This window comes from Phocoena phocoena, chromosome 1 (genome assembly GCF_963924675.1).
Source record: "Phocoena phocoena chromosome 1, mPhoPho1.1, whole genome shotgun sequence".
Classification (NCBI taxonomy): domain Eukaryota; kingdom Metazoa; phylum Chordata; class Mammalia; order Artiodactyla; family Phocoenidae; genus Phocoena; species Phocoena phocoena.
Genome location: NC_089219.1, coordinates 4,422,058 through 4,441,234, shown reverse-complemented (window position 1 = coordinate 4,441,234; position 19,177 = coordinate 4,422,058). Strand labels below are relative to the sequence as shown.

The 19,177-nt window shown below is 63.2% G+C and overlaps 1 protein-coding gene across 1 annotated transcript in view; it reads left to right on the top strand.

The window, feature by feature from the left end:
- ACOT7 (acyl-CoA thioesterase 7) overlaps positions 1 to 14,307 on the top strand; it is a 90,562-nt gene extending 76,255 nt beyond the window's left edge. The window contains exon 9 of the mRNA XM_065880705.1: positions 13,895 to 14,307. Coding sequence (XP_065736777.1) covers positions 13,895 to 13,993 — 99 coding nt within the window. The 3' untranslated portion in view covers positions 13,994 to 14,307. The remainder of the gene's footprint in view (positions 1 to 13,894) is intronic.
- Positions 14,308 to 19,177: the final 4,870 nt, after the last annotated feature.

The window sequence follows — 19,177 nt, the reverse complement described above, 5'->3', positions numbered from 1 at the left end:
GCCCCCGCCTGGAGGGCGGCCCTGTGCCCGCCGGTTCTGAGTCCTCTGCCTGCTTCTCTCGGCCACCCTCAGCCCAGCAAGGCTGAGGCACTTGGGGAAGGTCACACGGCCGGTCCGCGGGAGCCTGGGTGCAGAGGAAAGCCTCCGTTCAGGCTGCTCCTGGTTTGTCTTGAGCCAGTCTGTCACTAGGGGGCCAGGAAGAAGCCAGAACCCTGGGCGGTGGTTGAGGTGTGGGTGCGGAGCCGAGAAGCCTGGGGAGGGGCCGGGGGTTAGGGTCTCGAGCACCTGACGCTTGTGTGGAAGCGACTGGCAGGCGACTCAGGCCCCCCGCCAGCCTCCCAGGGCCCCTGCTCCCATGCAGCTCCTGTGCCTCCTGGCAAAGAGCACGTACTGGAAGCCTCCGTAAGGATAAACATACTGCATTTCGGAGCACTTCCTCATCCAGGCGGGCGCGAGGCCCCTGCTCGCTCGCCCGGCCTGCCACCACGGAGATGCTAACCCCCCAGCCGGAGATGCTAACCCCCCAGCCGCGGAGATGCTAACCCCCCAGCCCCGCTCCTCTCTGGGGCCTCGCGGGCCCACAGGGGCAGCGCCTAGGTTTGGTGGGGGAGACATCTGGCATCGTCAAGGCCCCTGCCGTGGCCAGAGGAGCCTCAGCTGCCCGCTGGGCCCTCTCCTGTCCCTCCCCCATCCTCTGCGGGCCACCCCCTACTCGCTCTTCGCTGGCATTGGGTCCCCACGCTGGGGCTCCAGTGAGTCGGGTGGGGGGCATGGGGGGAGGCTGCACAGGGCAGGGTTGGTGAACGTGGCCTTAAAGGATGGGGGGCTTCACCGTGTGGAAGGAAGGAAAGGGGAGCCAGGGTGGGCACCGTCCTCAGGTAGGCTCTGCACCGTCGCCTCCCCATGTACCACCCCAGGCTGCTGGGGAGGGGTGGAGGGTCCGGCAGCCTCGGCCTCTCCCTCCCGAGTCCCCAGTGCTGTAGCCCCCGGCCTTGCGTCCCTCCTCCTCCCCACCTTCCACCACTGCCCCCCCAGGAGGGGCCCTGGGCCACGAGGACCGGGGTGCCATCCCGCCCTCCATCCTGATGGCTCAGCAGGGTGGCTTCCAGCCACCTCAGCCCCTTGGCTGACGCACGCGCGTCCCCCCGACCTCTGTCCACGGCCTGACCTCCTCCTGCCTTGACCTTCGCAACCACGTGTCCCTGGGTCTCAGACCCCTTCCTCTGGGAACCTTGCCTGCTCCTCTTGGCCCCCAGATGCAGGCTTGCCCCCCTTCTCCCCCAGACCCTTGTTCCATCTCACTCCATATTGCCACAGGACCCCCGGGGGACATCTCCCTCCTGGAAGCTGAAGTCCCGCCCCACACAGGCGAGCCCTTGACCTCTGTGCCCCCCGCCTGCCCAGCCTCCAGGCTCCAGCAGGGTGGCCAGATCCAGGAACACTCCTCTCCCTGGCGCCTCCTTGAGGCTGAGTATGCAGATGGCCACCCCATGGCCCCGAAACACGGGGCTCTGACAGGTCCCAACCTGCACCCTGCCCTCCCTGGGTGGTTGGGACCGGGCCCCGGGCCTCCTTGCTTTACTCTCCCATATGGGCTGCCTCTCTCCACAGGGTCTCAGCAGGCATTTCAAATGTAACATTCCGAACTGAACCGTTGTCTCCCAGCCGCCTCCCCCCAAAACTCCCACTCCTCCTGGTGGATTCCCTCCCGGTGAGCCTGGGAACCGGGCTGGCCCCTCCCTCCCGCTCAGCCCCAAGCTGTATGCCCTCCCCCATTCCTGCTGCCCTCACCCTGACTCTGCGCTGCATCCCGCAAGTTTTTCAGAACAGAATTGCGTTGGCTGCCTCCCGCCTGACCCACTCAGCAGCTCAGCTGCCCTGGGCACGGGGTCCAGCCAGGCCGGCCGCCTCTGTTCCTCAAATCCCAAACTCAGTCCCGCCTCAGGGCCTTTGCACTTGCTGTTCCTCTGCCTGGACACCTTCCCTCAGATGGTCACGACAGCAGCTCCTTCCACCGTTTCTCAGATATTTCCTCCTTTGATGACCTTCCCTCCCCTCTCTGGATAAAGCCTTACTCCCCACGCCCACCCCATGACCCAGAGACTCTTTGCCGTTGCCTGGAAACCGGCCTGGAGTTGGTGGGAGAGAGAGCAAAAGGAACTGAGAGGGCTGGGGGCCGAGCTGGCCTCTTGTAGCGGGAGAGGAGGGGCAGGGACACACCTGAGGCCCCCCGCCCCCCCCACTGCTAGAGGGCAGGCCCGGCCCAGGACAGCCTTACGGCTGTCCGAGCCCTTTCCTCTACCGTCAGCTGAGGGAGAGTGGGGCCTGCGGGCCACCCCAAATGGCCCTGAGACCAAGGATAGCCAAGGAGTCGGGACCATCTTCATTTTGAAAAGGCTCCCACAGAGTACATGCAGGTGGACAGGGTGTCCCGGCAAGGTCTGCATTCCGGCCGTAGCCGGCTGTAGTGTGCACCCGCCCAGGAGCCCAGGAGCTGCCTCGGGCCTGATTGGAGCTCTCTATGGCTACCCCCTCTGCCCCGCCCACACCCCAGAGCTCAGGCTGCTGGGGAGACCAGTGCCGCAGCCAGGGTGGAGGGGCAGCAGTCTGGGCTCAGGGAGGAGAGCCTCTGGCCCCGGGCTCCAGTCTGCATGGAGAGCTCTTTGTGGAGGAGCCCGTGACCTTCCCAGAGCTGGGACACTCTCATGGTGCCGGGCTGGTCTGTGAACCCTGGGGGCTGTCTGTGCCCTTTCCAGAAACACAGGGACCTGGGGCTCGGGGGGTCGGTGCAGGAGGGGCTGCAGGGGGTTAAGGGAAAGTCACCTGCTTGAATGAAGGGGAAGGGAGGGTAACTGAATTCCCAGGTCTGAGGGGCCGGTGGTTGGCAGTGGCCACATCTTCCCACTGGCCGGCTGCATGTCGATCCAGGCTATTGTTGCTAATTAAAGATGGGCTTTGATTCTTCACTGGGGTGTCCTGGGGCCCACCAATATGGATAAAAATAGCCTCTGGGGGGTGGGGCAGACTCCCTAGCCTCCAGCCCAGCCTCTGCGGCGCTTGCTTGGGAACCACCGACACCACAGTTGTCTGCCTCTCAGCCCACGTGTGCCCGCGTCGGGGCTCAGCCCTCCCCACCCCTGCTGTCAGCACTTATCCTCCTGTCTATTTTTAGCTCCCATCCCCAGGGCCCGGCTGACATGGAAGGCAGCGTAGCTGTTGGAGTTCTTCTTGATGAATATTTTATGCTGGGGAGGGCCTACTGCACCGCGCCCGCCCGGCAGCTGCGGGCACTTCCAGGCTGCTTATTAGAGGAGGCAAGCGCGGGACGCAGAACCAGCCAGGCCCAGGCCCTGCCTCCTTCTAAACGCCTCCCTGTGGCCGTGCCCTCTGACCTCGGGGGTGGCAGACAGACCCACAGCACCTTCCAGCTCTGGAGAGGTGGTACGGAGGGACGTGGGGGAACACCCCGAGGTGGCTCCCTGGGACCCGACCCCAGATTGGCCCCAGCACCTCCCATGGGCGACTTTCCAGCCCGGGTGTGGGAAGCCTTTTCAGTCTCCAGAAGCGTGAGAACCCGATGGACAGACCGTGTTGAAGCCAGAGCAAGCCCGTCCTGGGCGCAAGGCCGGCCTCCGTTCTCTCTGGTTCACATGTGGGCGCTGCAGCCCCCGAGGCCCCAGGAGACTCGCGTGCGGGAGAGGTCGCACCCTCGACAAGGGAGAAGCCTGGGCTCCATCGCAAGCACGCAGGCGATGTGGGTTTTGAGAGAGCACGTTCACAGCTGCTTCTGTGGGTCATTTGGAATAGGAATGCTTTCCCCAGCGAGCCGAGCGGCATGGCCACGGCGCGTGGAGGCAGCGGAGCAGGGTCTTTCCGAAGCCGGTTTGCTTGGCTCCCAGAAAACCCAAACCACAGAGCGGCCTGCGGCGCGGGGGTCTTGGCCACTGCTTGTAGACACTCGCCTCCCGGTCCACGCGGACAGCTGGCGTGCAGAGGACAGGGGCCTGGACCCTGGGGCCTCCGTCGTCAGCCACTGAAGTGACAAGTCGGGATGAAAGCGGCGGCAGTGAGGAGGTCGGGGAGGCAGCCGGCCTTCCCTCTCGCAGCCGGTGGAGCTCCGCCAGGAACACGGCAAAACGTGTGCTTCTGCCCTTTCTCAGCTGTGAGTGCTTCCACTGTGCGTCACACCCGGACCTCAGGGCACCCTCGGGGGCCAGTCGCCGCCAGGTTTCCTGAGCGCCCACTCCCTAGGGCCAGGTGCCCGCCGAGGCCACTCTCTGTCTACTGGGAGGGAGCCGGCAGGGTGGATGCCCCCGGTGCCCACAGCAGCGATGGTCCCAGGGGAGGCGGCTGAGCGTTCACAAGATGCCGACCCGCCTCCCTGGTGGGTGTCAGGGTGGGTTGTCCGAGCCCACAGACAGGCCACAGTGACAGTGATGGGCAGGGACTCGCCCAGAGTCCAGTGGCCGGCCCTGCCATGGAGTCGACCTGGAGCAGACCCTGAGCCCCTTGGCCATGGCAGCCCCTTCTGGTCTCTGAGCCTCCGTTTCCCCACTAGAGCCACCCCAGGCCGGCAGGTCCTCTGTGGTCTCGGCACCATCTCCGTGATCTAACCAGAGAGCTCCTCGCTGCTTTGCACCGAAGAGGAAGCATGGGGCCAAGGCTTCCGGCAGTGGGCAGCTCCTCGATCCTGGGACCCGAGCCTGGAGGTGAAGGGGCAGCCACCACCTCCCTGCAACCATGGCCAGGCCTGCTCTTTACAGCCTGATATGGTGAAAGGAACATACATCCCACCCCCAGGGAAGGGAAGAGGGCCCTCACATGGGGCTTGTTTTGGGCTGGGGGCCCCAGGTGGCCCTACGGCTTGGGGAGACACACCTGTCCCAGACATTCGGTGTGCTGGAATGATTTCTCCTTGCTCCCTGATTTACGAAACTCAGACTGGAGCACAGCAGGACTGACTCGTCTGTTCCAGGAAGGGTCCGGGGAGCCACGTCAGTGAGGGAGGCTGTGCCCTTGCTGCCCGTCCGCAGGAGCGAGTCGGGGACTAGAACATACGTGACGTTTCTTGAGCCCGTGTCCTCTCTCCCTCCCTCGGCTCTGGGTGCTTAGCAGGGAGTCTACCTGTCGTGGGGAAATGCCCGAATCCTGAAGCTGCTCCTGTCCCCTGAATGGGTGGCGTCTGGGAACTTGTAGTGGCCTGTGAGTCCCACCTGCCCCTGGAACCAGGGGTGTGGGTACCACAGGGCGTGTGGATGATGGGGTGCTGCCCCCGCCAGCCTGGCTCTCACCTCTGCTCTGCCATGAGCCCAGACTCTTCCTCTGACCTTCTTAACCCGTCCCGTCTTCATGTCTCCTGAAGATCCCGTGTCCCTGACGGCTCTGGGCTGGCCTCTTTGTGGAACAGTAGTGCTCTGGAGAACATTCAGTTCAAGTTCAACAGTCAGCTCTCCAGAAGAGCGCCCAATGCACCGACGACACACTTTTTCTCGTTAAAACGTTGGTAGGTTCTACCTCTGGAACATCAGCTTCTTGTTGCTTCAGTGCTGTGTCTCCAAATCCAGGTGACCCCAGCTGTTGTGATTTCTATAGAAGGTGAAGGCCCGAGGCAGGCTCTCAAGGGCACTGTTAGGCCTGACCCCAGATGGGGCCGGAAACACGGCTGCAGGAAGAGAGGCCCGTGGGCAGAGGGTGCGGCGGAAAGAGGAGCATCCCAGCTAGAGTCGGGACAGCCTTGATTCACTGTGGCCCCCCTGGAAGGTGACTTCGAAGCTGGGGAGAGGACTGTGAAGGTCATTGGGCCCAGGCAAGGGCCACGGCCGCAGGACCCGAGAGGGTCTTTCAGGAGGGTGAGCTCGTGCCTGGCGTGTCCTGGGGTGGACCACAAGGCCGCCCCACCATGTGAGAGCCGTGGCTTCTTGGCAGCCTTGTGCTTTCTCTGTGAGGTGGCGTGGAGTCCCCTGGCAAAGGCCTGCCAGGGACAGGGACACTTCTGAACCCCGAGCTCAAAGATGCAAGGAAGAAACAGACCCCGGAGCCCCGCAGTGGGAGGAAGCACGCAGCAGGATCTCCCCACTCACGTGCACACACAGAATCGGAGAACGGCATGCCGGCCCTGCCAGCAGGAGAGGAGAGGCTTCATCGGGGCGGGAGGCGGTGTGCCACCCCTAGGTGTGCCAGACGCCCCACCTTGTGCCTCTGTCACCAGCGCAGGCGCCTGCCGAGCCCCTGGGTGCTCTGAGCCTTCTGGAGCTGCTTGGGGACGGAGGTAGCCTGAATGTGTCCATCGAGCAGACTAACACACGTCACACTGATGCGGCCTTCTCGCCGCAGTCTCCGTTGGTTTGCTCGTTCACTCAGCAGACGCCTTCTGGGCCCCGCCGTGTCTCAGGCCCTGTGCTGGGAAGGGAAGACGCCGACACGAGTGAGCACACGCAGGGCCAGAGGCTTGCAGTGAGGACGCTGCCCCTGGCCGGGGCCCAGCCCGTGGGAAGGGCTCAGAAAAAGGCGGTGAGGACCTTATAGCTGTCGTCTGGTGGGGACAGCCGTGTCCACAGAGCTGGTACAGGGGCCAGTGCTGTGAGCAGGGCCTGTGTCCCCTCTCCCAGCGGAGACTGGTACCCGTCGCTGCCCTTTCCCAGGCAGCGCCCGAGCTCCCTGCCTCTTCCATAGCCTCCTCTTGGCCCTTCTGCAGGGGAATTTCGTGACCGCACACGAGGGCAGTGATTTCAGGGGCTGAGCTGGTGCTGTGGGGTGAGGGGAGCCCCTGGCAAGGGTGTCTACAACTCCCCATGGCGGTCCCATCATTGGAGGCTTGGGGCTGCGTGTGCTGGCGGCGGTGGCGGTGAGACCCAGCCTGCGGCCGCTGGGAACTAAACCCCCGGACGGCGGCTTCCCGGGTGCCCAGCCCAGCACCCCTGGGGTCGGGGTCTGCAGGTGGAGCTGCCCTTGGGGGACACAGCTGCCTGTGGGGCTGGGGACTCCTGGACACCACCATGCACAGAGCCCCTCGCCACGCCACACCGAAGGGCCCCAGTAGTTGGAGGATGTCTTAATTGCCTTCGTGATTGTCCCACAATCCCTCTCGTCTCCTGTTATGAAGACCGGAGAGGCTGTGCCGCATGGCTTCCTAATAAAGAAGGTCTGCCGTCCCTCAGGCTCACAGGAAGTTGTTATATCACCACTGGAAACCCTCTTCGCACCAGACGTTCGTTAATTACAAAAAGGACAAGCTCTTGATTTTACTGAGGGTGGAACTTAGTCACTCACCCTCCCTGCCAAGTTCCAAATGTGTGTTCTGGAAGCACAGAAAATGCAAAATGGAAAACATTTGGTTTGCACTGACGGGAGCCCGGAAGACAGCGTTGGCAGGAAGCGCGGTGGTGGGGGGGAGGGGGGGAGAGGGGGAGAAGATGCACATCGGAGGCCCGGGGGCCCGGAGCCAGCCGGCGGGTGGGAGCCAGCGGGGTGCCCGGAGCACAGAGGGGCCGGCCCTGGGACCCTCCCCTCACCCCCACGTCCCTGGGGCTGTGTGACGTTCCAAAGGCCCAGCTGCCTTAAGGTGACGCCCAGGGCCATTCGCCCTCCTCCCAGCGCAGTGGCTATGGGTCGGCAGACAGGAGCGCAGTTGGTCTCTAAGGCCATTCGTGATGACAGTAGTTCACGAGCGTGCACGTGCACGCGCACACGCGGTGTGACTGCCGTGCGCGGACAGCGGCCCGCACTGGCACTGCAGGACACCCTTTGCCACGTCACCTCCTTGAGAACCCCATTTTACAGGTGGGAGGACCTGGCCCTGGGGAGGCGGGCAGCGTCTCTTGAGGCCACACAGCAGGTCCCTGTGAGCCTGTGGTCCTCACCACCCCTCCACTGTCCCTTCCACCAGGCAGGTAAACAGGGGTCACCACGCCTTGAGCGGCCTGTGGGCCCCTTTGCTGTCACCTCTCCTTTTTCATACCCACAGGGGGCCACTTGCGGGGGGGTCGTGAGCCCTCCTCCCTGCCAACAGCTTCAGGCGCTTGAGGGAAAATGTGATTTCCCATGGAGGAGCCTTGTCCTCCCCTTCTCCCCGTCACCTCCAACCCCCATTAAAAACAGCAACAGCCAACAACTTACGTATTTATTTACTTTGCCGGATGGAGGGAGACGGACTGCGAGGAGGTGAGGAGGCGGCCGCTGGGCCGTGGGCGGGGCCGCGTGCCGGGAGCCATCTGTCTCGTTCTATCAGCTCCGTGCCCAGCAGGGAAGTGGTGGACCCTCTTAGTCACTTGGCCAGGAAGAGCTGTTTATCAGAGCTCGTGGCCCTGGGGAGGCTGAGTGTCCACCAGCCAGCAGGGCAGGGCGCCCACCTCCGCAGAGAGGCTGCTCTGCTCATCTCTGGCTCTGTTTCCCCCTAGGGTGGCGGCCAGGGCCTGTCTTCTTAAACGTGTGCCCTCGCTGGGCACCTTCCAGGGCAGGCCAGTGAGGAGGACCGTCAGCATTTGCGGTAGCAGCACCGAATCCTCAGAGCCGTCCCCAGAGGCAAGAAGAGGGATGAGCCCTCGTCTGGCTCCTTCCCCCCCAGGCCTGGCAAATGGCTTGGCCACGCTCTCCAGCTGGCCAGCTGCCTGTACATCCACCATCAGGCGGCGTGAGGTCTGTCTGAGGGCAGCTCCTGGCTGATGAGTTAGCTGCAGAACACTGAACGTCAGAGACTCAGGGCAGCAGCTCTGAGGCCCAGGGCTGGGCGCGGGCCCCTCCCTCCACTGAGCAGAGACTAGAATGTACCCTGTCTTGTACCTGCACCTTGGCCTCGGCCCCTCCTCAGGTCATGCTTTGAGAGAATTCATAGCCTTTGGTGCACCCGTTCTGGACACGTGGTGGCTCGTTGGCTGCTGAGGGGGTGAGTAGCTGCAGTCATCTAGGGTGACACACATCAGGGCCTGGTGGGACAAGGGGAAGCAGACGAGGTGCCCACCCTGTGCGGGCACGACCCGGAAGTGGCCACCCTGCCCGCTGCCCGAGAACCGGCCCTGATGAGGACCCAACGTGGTCCTCCCCTGGCTTCTAGATGCTGTGCTCCCCCCAGACATTCACCCCTCACTCCCAGAGCTTATGACCTAGAGAGGGCATTCCTCGTGAGTGTGCGGAGAGCATGGGGGTCGTGGCCCCAAATGTGATGGAAGGGCCGGCATTTTTGTTCGTGTGTGTGGCGATCCGGAGGGCGCTCGGGCAGCTGCATGTGGCCCGCTGGCACTCACAGGACCTGGCAGAAGGGGGAGGCGCAGTGCCCGTCTGCTCTTCGCCTCTAGTGCCCAGGCAGCTTCTCGGGGACGCGCCTGGCTCCAAGGCTGGGACAGGAACGCACCCCTGCCCCGGCTTGTCCCCTCCCGGATGGAGAAGAGCCAGGGGGGCTGGGCCGCTGCAGGCCCAGGGGGCTCCAGGCTCATTCTGGAGGGTCACCAGGGTGACACGGGAGGGCCACTGCGTGCCCTGCTGCCCACCGACAGGGCCGCCCCGAGAGCCCATCAACACAGGCTGGTCTGGAGGGCAGCAGCAGCTCAGACTGCGGCTCTGCCACTTAGCGGCTGTCGCTAGCTCAGCCTCAGCCTCTGCCCCGCGTCCTCATTGGTGGGAGGGGAGCATGACAGCTCTGAACCCCTCCTGGGTTGCTACACAGACTCTCGTGGGCTGGGTGGTGCCCGCACGCCTTCCCAGGAACCCTCTCCAGGACCTGGCCCTCGAGACCACCTCACTCTGCTCTCCTTTGTCTTTGGTCCCTGCCGTTGTCACGTTCCTAGTGCTGCGTCGGCTGCCTCTTTTCCCGTGTGTGGTCAGCTAGCGGGTCAGCTCCCCAAGGCAGGGTCCCGCAGGGGGTGGTCTGTGTGCTCGTGGAGAGTGCACGCATCCAGGCCCGGGCGCCACGGCAGGGCAAGTGCGTGGTTTAATTCAGAGCGCATCACCCCGGCCCTGGTGCCCCTCCGTCATGTGCCCGGATTTGGGTGGGGCACCGCCCCGCTGAACCTTCCCTTTGACTTTCTGTGAACTAGGATGGCACTTGTACCTCTGGGGTGCTTTTCAGATATAATTACACGCCGTACAGTTCCCCTGCTTAAAATGTATAACCTGGGCTTCCCTGGTGGCGCAGTGGTTAAGAATCCGCCTGCCAATGCAGGGGACACGGGTCTGAGCCCTGGTCTGGGAAGATCCCACATGACGCGGAGCAACTAGGCCCGCGCGCCACAAATACTGAGCCTGCGCTCTAGAGCCCGTGAGCCAAAACTGCTGAACCCCACAAGCCGCGACTGCTGAAGCCCGCACTCCTAGAGCTCGTACTCCGCGACAAGAGAAGCTGCTGCAATGAGAAGCCCACGCACCGCAACGAGGAGTGGCCCCCCCCACCACAACTAGAGAAAGCCCGCACGCAGCAATGAAGACCCAACGTGGCCAAAAATGAATACACAAATAAATTATTTAAAAAGAAAAAGCAAGAAAGAAATGCTTGCATTTCTTTAAAAAAAAACCCAAAAGACACAGCACACCGCCAGTCTTCATCCCTCCCCCAACCCCTGGCCACCACTAATCTGTGTTCTCTGTCGAGTTGCCTGTTCTGGACGTTTGTGTAACTGAGCTCGCACGTGAGGTGGGCCTTTGTGCCGGCTTCTCTCTCCCGGGGCTGTCGGCCAGCTCTGAGGGCGTGCCACAAGCTGACCTCAGGAGAAGGTGGGCCGCGCTTCCCATTCGGCCACCCCCGAGACGGGAGTAAGGTTCCTGAGGAAGAGGGGTCCCTGGCTAAATCATTGCGGGACAGCCCTCATTAAACGCCATTAAACAGGTTTATTCGACTTCAAGGTTTTGACCTGTGTGCATCATTAGCTGCAAGAGGCTAATTAGCGTTCAGGTTTCCAGACCCGTTTGGCCACAATCATCAAGAAGGCTTCATCTCCCTTTTGGAGCTGGGAGACAGAGACCCGGGATGCAGGAGGCCACAGAGCCCGCACTCCTGCTGCAAGTTTGCAGGCAGTGGTGTCAACGCAAACTGGACGGTGGTGTGCGTCCTTGAGGGAAAGAACCCAAGTGCGCGGTGTGGGCGGCCCCAAGGGGTCAATGGCTAGGTGCCCACAGAGGGTGGGCTGCTCCCCAGGCGTCTCCCGGGCCCAGCAGCCCTTCCTCAGTCCCAGTGCCAGCACCCCCCACCCAGGCCCCGGCCTCACGTGGACCATCCTTGCCTGACAGATGGGACGCCAGCTCCTGAGCTCACGCCAGCAGCTCCAGGGGGCCGTTTGCCACCCTCCCTGGGTCCCCTCCCTGCTCCCTGGAGCCCCAGGAGCACTTGGCTGATGACCCTGGCACTTAGGGACCCAGGTGTCACCCGAATCCCATATCTGCTGGTTTCCAAGACTACTGATGGGCTGGAGAAACAGGAAGCCCGTCTCGCGAGGCAGGCCGTGGCTCCAGGGGGCTCTGCAGAGGGCCTGGTAGCCGCCACCTCTTGGTCCTGCTGCCTTACCCAGGCCAAGCTCACACTCTCTTGCTTCTGAGAAATCGTTTTCTTTCTAATAAGCCCTTGCCTTCTTTCCCCTGCCCCCGAGATGGCGACTCCACCAGCTAGAAGGAGGGCCTGCTCCAGAGCCCCAGCAGAGAGGGGCGGGTTTCTAGAGCTGGCAGGAACCTTGGAACGTGGTCCAGACCCCCCACTGCCCTCCTCCAGCTCTCCTCTCAGCCAGCCCCACCGGGCCCCGACTCCCCGGTTCCCAGCTCTGGGACCCCATAGGCACTGATGGGGTCGTCTGCGAGGCAGGCAGGAAGCCCGGCTACACCCCTCCTCCCACTAAGGAAGGGCTGTGCCTTCGGGCTGCAGGTGGATGGGAGCCACAGGTCTCCTCAGCCATGCCAAGCAAATTCCATATAGGGGAGGGGGAGGAAAAAGCCCCCACTGTTCTAGCCTGGTGGCCTTGACCTTGCATTCTTGGCCGCTTTGGCTGTCCCCCGTTTGGAACAGGGATAGAGATGGGGAGGAGCCAGGGTCCTGCTACCCAAAGTGCTCTGCGGGCAGCAGCATCGCATCACCTGGACCCGTGTTAGAAACGGGTCTCAGGACTTCCCTGGTGGCGCAGTAATTAAGAATCCGCCTGCCAGTGCAGGGGACACAGGTTCGAGCCCTGGTCCGGGAAGATCCCACGTGCCACAGAGCAACTAAGCCCGTGCGCCACAACTACGGAGCCTGCGCTCTCGAGCCCGCAAGCCACAACTACTGAGCCCGCGTGCCACAACTGCTGAAGCCCGCGTGCCTAGATCCTGTGCTCCGCAACAAGAGAAGCCACCGCGATGAGAAGCCTGCGCACCGCAACAAAGAGAAGCCCCCGCTCGCCGCAACTAGAGAAAGCCTGCGCGCAGCAACGAAGACCCAACGCAGCCAAAAATAAATAAATAAATTTATTAAAAAGAAAAGAAAAAAAAAGAAACAGGTCTCAGCCTCTGACCCCCAGACCCACCAGGTCAGAATCCACATTTACAAGATCCTCAAGTGATTCGTGCGAAGGCAAAACGACATTCTGCCTGGATGTGTGCAGAAACCTTGGGCTGGGCCCAGCAGGATGTGGACTTGTGTTCGTGGGGTGCCTTGGGCAGCAGGGGCTGGAGGACTCGGGGGTCTTGCCCGCTTAGAACTGCCTGCTGAAACTGAGATAGAACAGTTTATCTCCCTGTGCTGTTTCAAGTCAAATTGAGTAGCCTCAAATTTTATTTTTAAAAAGTCAGCCAGAGGTGAAACCAGAGCAGGCCTCCAACAAAGTGTCTTGGAAAAGCCACCATTTTCCATGTTTGCCCTGAGACTCTTCAGACAGGAACCGGAACCACTATAAGGACCACGATCCTAGTGCTTCAGACACCCGAACTTTCTACTGGCTCTGAGCCGCAAGGTTTGACAGTTTACACCTGGTGACGTTTAGAGAACAATTGCTGAGAAGGCTGAAGGGGAGGAAGTACTCTGTACGACCTGACATTCCATCCTCAGGCTGATCGTTCTCTCTTTTGCCAATATACCATTTGTCTGTAAAACCCTTGGGCCAAAAATAGCTGCTAGGGCTTGGTGTCATTGTGGATGAAGGGCAACTGCCCCATTTCTTTGGCTTTCAGACACCTTCATAGTGCCGCAAGGCAGTGTCGTCCCAGAGGAATTCGCACAGCTCTTTAAGCCCGAATCGCTGGCCCTGGGGGGCAAGAGATGGGGCCTTGGGAAGTGACCCCCCAATGCTGCCACAGTGGACCTCCCTGGCCAGGGCCACACCACTTAGCGGCCAGGCCAGGCCACTCTCAAGAGTGAGAGGGGGCACCGTTCGCCGTCCTGCTGGGTCGGCAGGCACAAGCCGGGACTGCCCTGGGCAAAACCCAGCCCTTGGCCAAGTCCCCTGGTCACTCGGGGACCTGGCTTCTTAGGTTGCTCGGAGGAAGGAAGCAGCAGAGAAGAGGTGAAGAGGACACCAGGTGCCACTTCCTAGGCATCTGTGCTGGCCAGGACTTGCTGCCCAGTGTGGTCACTCACTCCTGGTAAAGTGGCCTTCTCAAGGTCACCCAGCCAGCACGGTGCTGGTCCCCACTTCCCTTCGGGGCAGAGACGGACAGCAGCTGGCATTCCCTGGGAGTGGCGCAAACGTGGGGGGTCCCCCTTTTCCTTGCCCTGGCTCGGCTCTGCTTTAGGCCTCCCCTCCCGCGTTTCATCATCAACTGCGTTTTCAGCTGAAGTTCATTACCCAAAGGGCGCTGGGCTCAGGATTTGGCCTGCTGTGGAAGGTGACGCGGGGAGGGATGCTCGCTGTGGGCTGTCAGGAAGATGGGGCCGGGGCGGGGCAGGGCCCAGGCTCCGCTGCAGTCACAGGTTCTCTAACCTGCCTGCTTCTCTGTGTGTGGTCCGCAGCCCGAGACTGAGGACGAGAAGAAGCGCTTTGAGGAAGGCAAAGGGCGGTACCTGCAGATGAAGGCAAAACGACAGGGTCAAGCGGAGCCTCAGCCCTAGACGCCCCCTCCTACCGCTGGGGCCTGGAGCAGCCCCCAGCGTCTCATCATTTAGAAGTTACCCCTTGGCCAAAACCCCAGTTCACGTTGACAGCTGGTGTTGTGTGAAGTATTCGTCTCGCAGTGTTAACCTGTGTTAACCTCTCCTGGAAACCTATACACCAAAGCTTTATTTATATCATCCCAGTGTAAATGCTACACAGTATTGTCCCGACGCCCCAAGGCATTCCCTGGAAACCCTGGGGAATACTGGGGCGCACGCTGTATGGTATGGAAAGAGCCCAGCATCACTAATAAAGCTGCTGTTTGGCTGGACCTTGGTCTGGGTGGTTGCTTGTCTTGGGCGGCTGCTCTCCCCGGGGTGTTGGGGGCGGTGGGCTCCCACGGATCCCCCCTTCCTCAGGGCCACCCCCCCCCCACCCCGGTGCCTGTACCTGCACGTACCCCAGAGCCTTGGGCACAGCGGCACGCACTTGTGTTTGCCCGACGGCTTGCTGGACAGAGAGAGAGCACCCCTTCCTCCCTTCCCACCCTCCGACCCCCTCCTGGGCCCTGGTTCCGTGTCCTGGCTCTGAGGCCCCAACCAGTGTCCCACTGGCCTTCCTGTCGATGGGGCTGGGGTGCTTTTGTGAGGACTCAGGCAAGGAGGTGGGCAGAAAGAGCCGGGCTCAGCCAGACCAGACCACAGCTCAGCATGGGGCAGGCCTGCCCTGGGCCTGGCCTCTGCTCCCTGGAGGCAGCTGAGACACCTCGGAGCAAGAGGCAGGGATCCTGCTGGAGGGAGCCTCCCCAGCTGGTGCCAGGGCCCCTGTGCCCGATGTGGGAACCCCCAGCCACTCGGGCAGGGGCGTTATTGGGAAGGCTCGTGGTGTGGGGGTCCGAGGGGCAGTGTGTGTGTGTGTGTGTGTGTGTGTGCGTGCACGCGTGTGCACGTGTGTCGGCATCCCTGTCTCTGCACACGTGTGTGTGCACATGTGAAGTAGAGGCTGTGTGCATGCACCTGGTCCAGCAGCCTCAGGGCAGATACGCTGCCAAGGCCACTCCAGCCCCCCAGCCCCAGCCCCAGCTGAGAAAGGCCCCTGCACCAAGCACTGGCGGTCACCATCGCCTAGAAGAACACTCCTGACCCAGGCTGGTCCCCGAAGCCTGGGGATGAGACTGGCCACCAACAACTACGGCCTCATGCAAGGCTCCCTCGGGCCCCGACGGAGAGAACGTGGCTCCAGATGTGCAGGAATGCCCGCCAGGACCTCCGGAATCCGTCTCGGGCCCCAGTCCTGGCTGACGGGGTTATTTCCTGCCTGGGAGCAGTCGGGGGGGAACAGACCACAGGAGTCCACGGCAGCCCCACCCTGCCCCCTGGCCCCCTGGAGGCTGCCTCAGCCTCCCCAGCTCCACCCACACCCTGTGCCAACTTCCTGAAGGCTATAGGCGGTGCCCTGGGCAGGGAGTGGTGCAGAGGCGAGCCAGCCCAGGCCGGCCAAAGCCTTGGTCTGAGAAACCAGAGTCGGCCACGCCGGCCCCAAAGTGCCTGGGCCCTGGGGCTCCCCACGGTGGCCATCGGAAGCTAATCTCCCACCTGCCCCCAGAGCAAGCTAAGCCAGGGGCAGGGCCACTAGTACAGGCGGCCATGGTGAGCTGGGCTCGCTCGTGGAGGTGCACTTGGGGCCACAGGCGTGGGGCAGGCTGCCTTCTGCCAGCTGGGCAGCGGCCTGGCCCATGCTCTGGATGGCTGGATTGCCTGTTTGCCTTAGAAATGCCACACTTGACTACCAGCTACCCTGTGCCAGCCTCCTACTGCTGATGCCCTGTTTACAACCAGGGTCACATGGGCAGGGAGCTGGCCTATCCACGGAGAGCTCATCAGGGCCCTGACCACCCAGAAGCCACACACAGGGAGCGCATGGCCCAGGACTCGCCATTCACCAGCTCTGCTTCATTGTGGAACCTTTGCTATACAAACACTTTGACTTTTGTCTGAGACTGATCCTGGGGACTTCCCTGGCAGTCTAGTGGTTAAGACTCCACGCTTCCAATGCAGTGGGTGCGGGTTTGATCCCCGGTCGGGGAACTAAGATCCCACGTGCCGTGCAGTGCGGTCAAAAAAAAAAAAAAAAAACCTGATCCCAAGACTCACTCTGGGCCCCCTAAAAGCTGCTTCTAACGCCCCAGCTGTTTCTGGGGTGTGGAGGAGACGGTGTGGGTGGGCACAGAAGCCAGGCTATGGAGTGGTACAGGCAGCACTGGCTGCATTTGGTTGAGTCCAGTCCCAAGCAGATGCCCGCCTTCCTCCAGACACAGGGCTGGGCACTCGTGGGTGCTCCCGGTTGTGGGGCAGGACAGTGCCCTGCGGGGCAGCCCAGAGCGACTCCAGAGGCCTTTCGCCCGGGGTGTGTGTGGTCCCTGGCTTTCTAGAAGAGGCAGGCAGGATCCTCTGACTGGATGGGGGGCCAGGATGCCACAGGCCACTCTCTCTTGTGACTTGGGTCTCCAGAGAACCCCATCACGGGGACTAATGGGTTTCCCCACCTAGCCTAGAGGTGACAGCCTGTGCCCTGCTAGGAGTGCTAAGTGGAGGGCAAGCTCCTGAGGGAGGGAAGAGAGAGGGCCAGGGGTGTCAGGTCGCAGGTCCTGGCCTCTCCCAGCTGCCTGGTCGTGGTCTCAGCTTCACAGAGAACACTTTCGGAGCCCATGGGGGGAGGGACAACCACCCGGCAGGCGGCCCAGTGGTGCATTCACTTGGTTCCCGCGGTGGAACCCCCGCCCCCCCAAAGGCCCGAGGGTAAGTCTGAATCCTTAGCTGACCCAACCTCACCTCTTCCTGCCCTGGCTCCCCCCTATAAACGACTCCCCAATTTCTAGAGGCCACCAGCCCTCGGGGCCCCCAAGTCCTCCTTACGCCCCGCCTCTATAGTTCACCTTAGATGTGACTTCCTTCAGGAAGGCCTCACTGAGCCCCCCACCGCCGGCCCTAAGTCCCCACTGTCCATTCCTGCCCCAGGCCCCCCTGGCCTAGGTCTTCCCCAGGAGGCTCGCAGCCAGCGTCGGGAGTATGGACAGACCCGAGTCGGCAGCGAGAGGCCCAAGCTTGATCCAGGCGTCGCGGGAGGCGCCGCCCTCCCTAGGGCTCTTCGGCCGGGAGGCGCGGATGCGGAGGGCGCGCCCCCGCGGGTACGAGACAAACGCGCGGCACGGCAGACACACAAACACACGCGGCGGGCCGCGTCTCCGAGGGGAGGGCTGGGCGGTCCGAGAGGCGGTGTGGAGACGCCCTCGGAGGCCTGCGCCCTGCTCCGCCCTCCGCCCCCGGCCGCTCGGGCGCAGCCAGCCGAGCGGCGGGATCGGAGCGCGGCTGCGGCGGCGGCGCGAAGGGAGGAGAGAGGGAGGGAGGGAGAGAGAGAGAGGGACGGAGGGAGGGAGGGGCGGCGGGGCCGAGCCGAGACGAGCGGAACGCGCAGGCCACGGGCGGCCGCCGCCAGGATGCCCCGGCCCGCTGGCCGCTCCGCCGCCGGCCACCCACGCGGTCCCCGGCGGCCCGCGCTCGGCCCGGGGGCGCGGGAGCTGCAGCCGGAGCCGGAGGCGGGAGCAGCGAGCTGGAGCCCCGGGCGCCCGAATGCAGGGTGAGCGCCGCCGCCCTAGCCCGGGGGCGGCAGGGCAGGGGACCCCCGGCGGGAGGACTTCGGGCGGGGAGGGGCTGTCCGTGGTCGGTCGGTCACGGGGTCTGTCCGATGGCCGCGGGCTCCGCTTAAGGCTGCGCACCCCTCCCCCCAACTTGGGGACCTTCGGGGTAACTTCCCCGGGGTCCGCCCCTTCTTCTGAGCCTGGCAGCGCCGCCCCGGGGGGCTTGCTTTCAGGGGGCGGGGATGGCCGCTCTGGGGGTCCTGGGCCCACCCCTGCCCAGCGTAACTCGGGAGGCGTCCGGGACCGCAGTCCCGTCAGCGTTTGGCTCGCGGCCGACGCTCGGACGCGCCCTCGGGGCTGGGCAGAGCTGGGGGCCCCGCTGGGGCAGGACCGCGCGCCTGGCCGGGCGGGGGATCGGAGGACAGAGGAGCGGGGACCGCGAGGGTGGAGGGCGGGCGTGGCGGAGATGTGGAGGCTACTCGCCGAGAGCTCCGCCCTGGGCGGCGGCCGAGCGGGGCCCTGCGGGACTGATGGGTAGCAGCGCCGGCGGAGAGCAGCCTGGGGGCGGCAGCCTGAGCCCGGGAATCCTTTCAAGTTCTGGGTTCTCTTTGTTGCGCAATAGAGCCCGGGGGCCGTGGGGCCTCATTGGCCCGGGGCCGCGACGTCACGCCGGAGCCCCGCCCGCAGACCCTGCGGAGAGAGTCCGGTGGGTCCCAGGTCCGCCACACCTGCAGCCTGCACTGCGGTGTCCTGGGGGGGCGCGGGGGGTGGCAGGGAGCGTCTCCGGGATCCAGGCGCAGCGGGAAGCCCAGTCCTGAAATGCTGCGGAGCCTGAGTGGGCTGCGGGAGAAACTTCCCAATAGGGCGCGGTAACACCCCTGGAGTGTTGGGGCCTGGACCCTAGTGTCCCCTGCTCCCTGTGATTGAGAATGAACAGAAGGTGTCACCAGCCTGGAAGAAGGGGGTCTCCTTGTTTCCGCAGAGCCGGCCCCCTCTCACTCTGCATTAGGAGACCTTGCTCTCCACCCCACCCCGGTGACACTCCTCTCCCGTCGCAGGACCACCACGCTCCGGAGTCCGTAAAGCCAGCCTCCATGCACTGGGCTCTGAGCCTGTGTTCCCATCTGCATTGTGGGGACAGTAGGACCCATCTCGCAGGGGCAGGAGGCCCAGAAAGACCACCTCAGCTCAAGGAACAAAAACATGCCAAGTTTCTGACCATTTTAATGTTTCAGACATCAGGATTTTGATGTCAGGAGGGTGGAGTTTGGATCCTGGCTCGGGAACCTAAGAGCTTGGTTACCTCCCCTTAACCATCTGTAAAATGGGAGCAATGGCAGTCCTTCATACAAGATCACTGGGGGTGCGAACTGAGGGGAGTGTGCCTGTTCGAAGGAGGGTTGCCTCCTCCCTCTACTTGTGGGGTACATTCTCCTGCCCACACAGACCTAGGGCCTCGCCCTGCAGTGAGACACTGCTCGGCTAGACTCAGGGAAGAACCGGCACCAGGAAGGGTTGGACCAGTGGCAGCCTGTGGCACCTTCCCTACCACTCTGGACCAGCA